The sequence below is a fragment of the Oryza brachyantha genome, chromosome 9, assembly GCF_000231095.2.
Source record: "Oryza brachyantha chromosome 9, ObraRS2, whole genome shotgun sequence".
Lineage (NCBI taxonomy): Eukaryota > Viridiplantae > Streptophyta > Magnoliopsida > Poales > Poaceae > Oryza > Oryza brachyantha.
In genome coordinates, this window is record NC_023171.2 from 1,181,076 (window position 1) to 1,183,129 (window position 2,054).

The following is a 2,054-nucleotide window of genomic DNA, read 5'->3' on the forward strand; positions in this document are numbered from 1 at the left end:
AAGCTCGCGCAGGCAAACCGCAATGCCGTTCGTTAGCCCTCTCGCCGACGACGACGACGCCGACGACTACTACTACGGCTACCGCCGAGGCACCGCCGGCGGCGGCGGCGGCGGCGGAGGGAAGAGCTCCAAGAAGGACAAGGACAAGGAGAAGGGCCTCCTCTGCTTCCTCCCCTGCTTCCTCCCCTGCTGTAATGGCTCCGATTCTTTGTTTCTTCGATTCTTGCAAGTATACTACATTCCGGTGGCTCATCGGTGTTTGTTCTTGGCAAAACCAGCGCCCGGGTCGGTGGACGCCACGGCGCACCGCCGCCTCCTCTCCTCGGACTCCAGCGACAGCGACAACATCGCCGCCGCCGACATCACCGCCGACCTCGCCCGCCTCCGCGCGCGCTACTCCCGCCTCGCCGCCGGCCCGCCCGTCCGCCCCCGCGACGTCCCCTGCCTGGTCGCGCGCACCGACGACCCGCCGCTCGCCGTGGCCGCGCTCTCCTGGCTCGGCGGCGACCTCCGCCCGTCCTGCATCCTCCTCACCCTCCTCCCGGCGCTCTTCCCCTCCCTCCCCGCGCACGCCCGCCACAAGCTGTCCGCCGCGGCGCGCCGCCTCCACGCCCGCGAGGCCGCGCTGGACGGCGAGGTCGCGGAGTACCAGTCCACCTACGCGATGAAGCTGGCGTGCGAGAAGACCAAGGAAGGGGTGGCGGAGACGGCGGCGGAGGAGATGTGCAAGATGGCGCGCGCGGCGCGGCGGGCGGACAAGCTGCGGTGGCGCGCCGTGGAGGCCGCGGTGAAGGAGGTGCTGACGCCGCCGCAGGCCAAGGAGTTCCTCAAGGCCGTGGAGGAGGTGGCGGCCAAGGCGGCGCGGCACGGCGCCCGGTGGCACGCGCGCACCGCCGCCGTCTCCGTCCCCGTCGAGGTGTTCGACCGCATGCGCGCCAACGCCAGAGCTGCCACGGATGATGCTTGGTGACCTCACCCTCTCACAATTTTTGCTTAAACAACAACAACACATTCATCACTAGTAATTACAGTACATCAATGATAACCAACTCTTTTAGGCTTCACATTTGAGATTGGCAATCCTTCTCAAGCTGTTGATGAAATTGAGGTTTAATCGTTCTGAAACCGAGGTTGAAATTGGCAAATGTCTTGCTTCAGTTCAGAACGCTGGATTCCTCTACTTGTTACACACAACTTATACCTAAGACATTTCTTTTCTAGTATAAGATTTTGTAGTGAGGTTTGGATATGAACTACACTTTCGACAGTGATCTCTGCTGAAAATACTTTCATGCTCGAAGCTTACCTTGTTGAAATTGCGGTTGAATCCTTCTGAAGCTGAGGCTGAAATTGACACAACTTGTTCTTGTTTTACTTCACTTCTTTTTCATTCACTACACTGTTTTGCTCTATGTTCTTACAGAGAACTCTGCCTGAACAATTTGTTAAGATCTTTAAATCAAGTGTGGATGAATTACACTGGTCTACAGTAGTGAGAACAATTTGTTATGGCCTCCTTTGAAACATATGATTGTTAGGATTCTAGGTAGTTCCTATGCTTTTCCTCCATTTCCCCGACAAATCAAATCAAAGGAGCCCTATATCTTGGATCACTTGAAGGTTTGTCAGGCTACACATACAAAACAAAAGTTGTGTGATAAACTGATAATCCTACTTGTTTGTGCGTCATCGATCTGGTTCTTATCATTATTGACGTGAGTGTGCATCTTCTCACTTGAAGTTTGGATGTGCTGATGAGTGCAGAAAATGTTCATTTTGAGTTGGGATTTCCTCAAATAATCCTTCTACTTACAGGCAGGGGTAGTCGGGTAGAGAAGAATCGACATAGATATTATTGTTGTCGTGGAGAAGAAATGGAAATGACGAGTCCAAGATATTTTGGAATTTTTTATTTTTTAAACATTTTTAATAAATAATTTTATTACTAAATCTCGAAGAAAAATATTAAAAAGAGAAAGTTCAACCATTCATGTGTGCAATCCACGTGGCAAACCAATAGTATGCATCATCGGTGACGAATTTTCTAGCATTTT

At 52.7% G+C, this 2,054-nt stretch overlaps 1 protein-coding gene across 1 annotated transcript; it reads left to right on the plus strand.

Annotated features, from left to right (window-relative positions):
• On the plus strand, positions 1 to 1,490 carry LOC121055361. The gene is made up of 2 exons (XM_040527793.1): positions 1 to 191; positions 279 to 1,490. The coding sequence occupies exons 1-2, from the start codon at positions 23 to 25 to the stop codon at positions 968 to 970; spliced, it is 861 nt and encodes a 286-aa protein (XP_040383727.1). The 5' UTR covers positions 1 to 22; the 3' UTR covers positions 971 to 1,490.
• The last annotated feature ends 564 nt before the right edge of the window (positions 1,491 to 2,054 follow it).

Coding starts and splice junctions, on each gene's coding strand:
- LOC121055361 (XM_040527793.1), top strand. CDS start 23: ATGCCGTTCGTTAGCCCTCTCGCCGACGACGACGACGCCGACGACTAC. Junction 192..278: donor CCCCTGCTTCCTCCCCTGCT/GTAATGGCTCCG, acceptor TGGCAAAACCAG/CGCCCGGGTCGGTGGACGCC.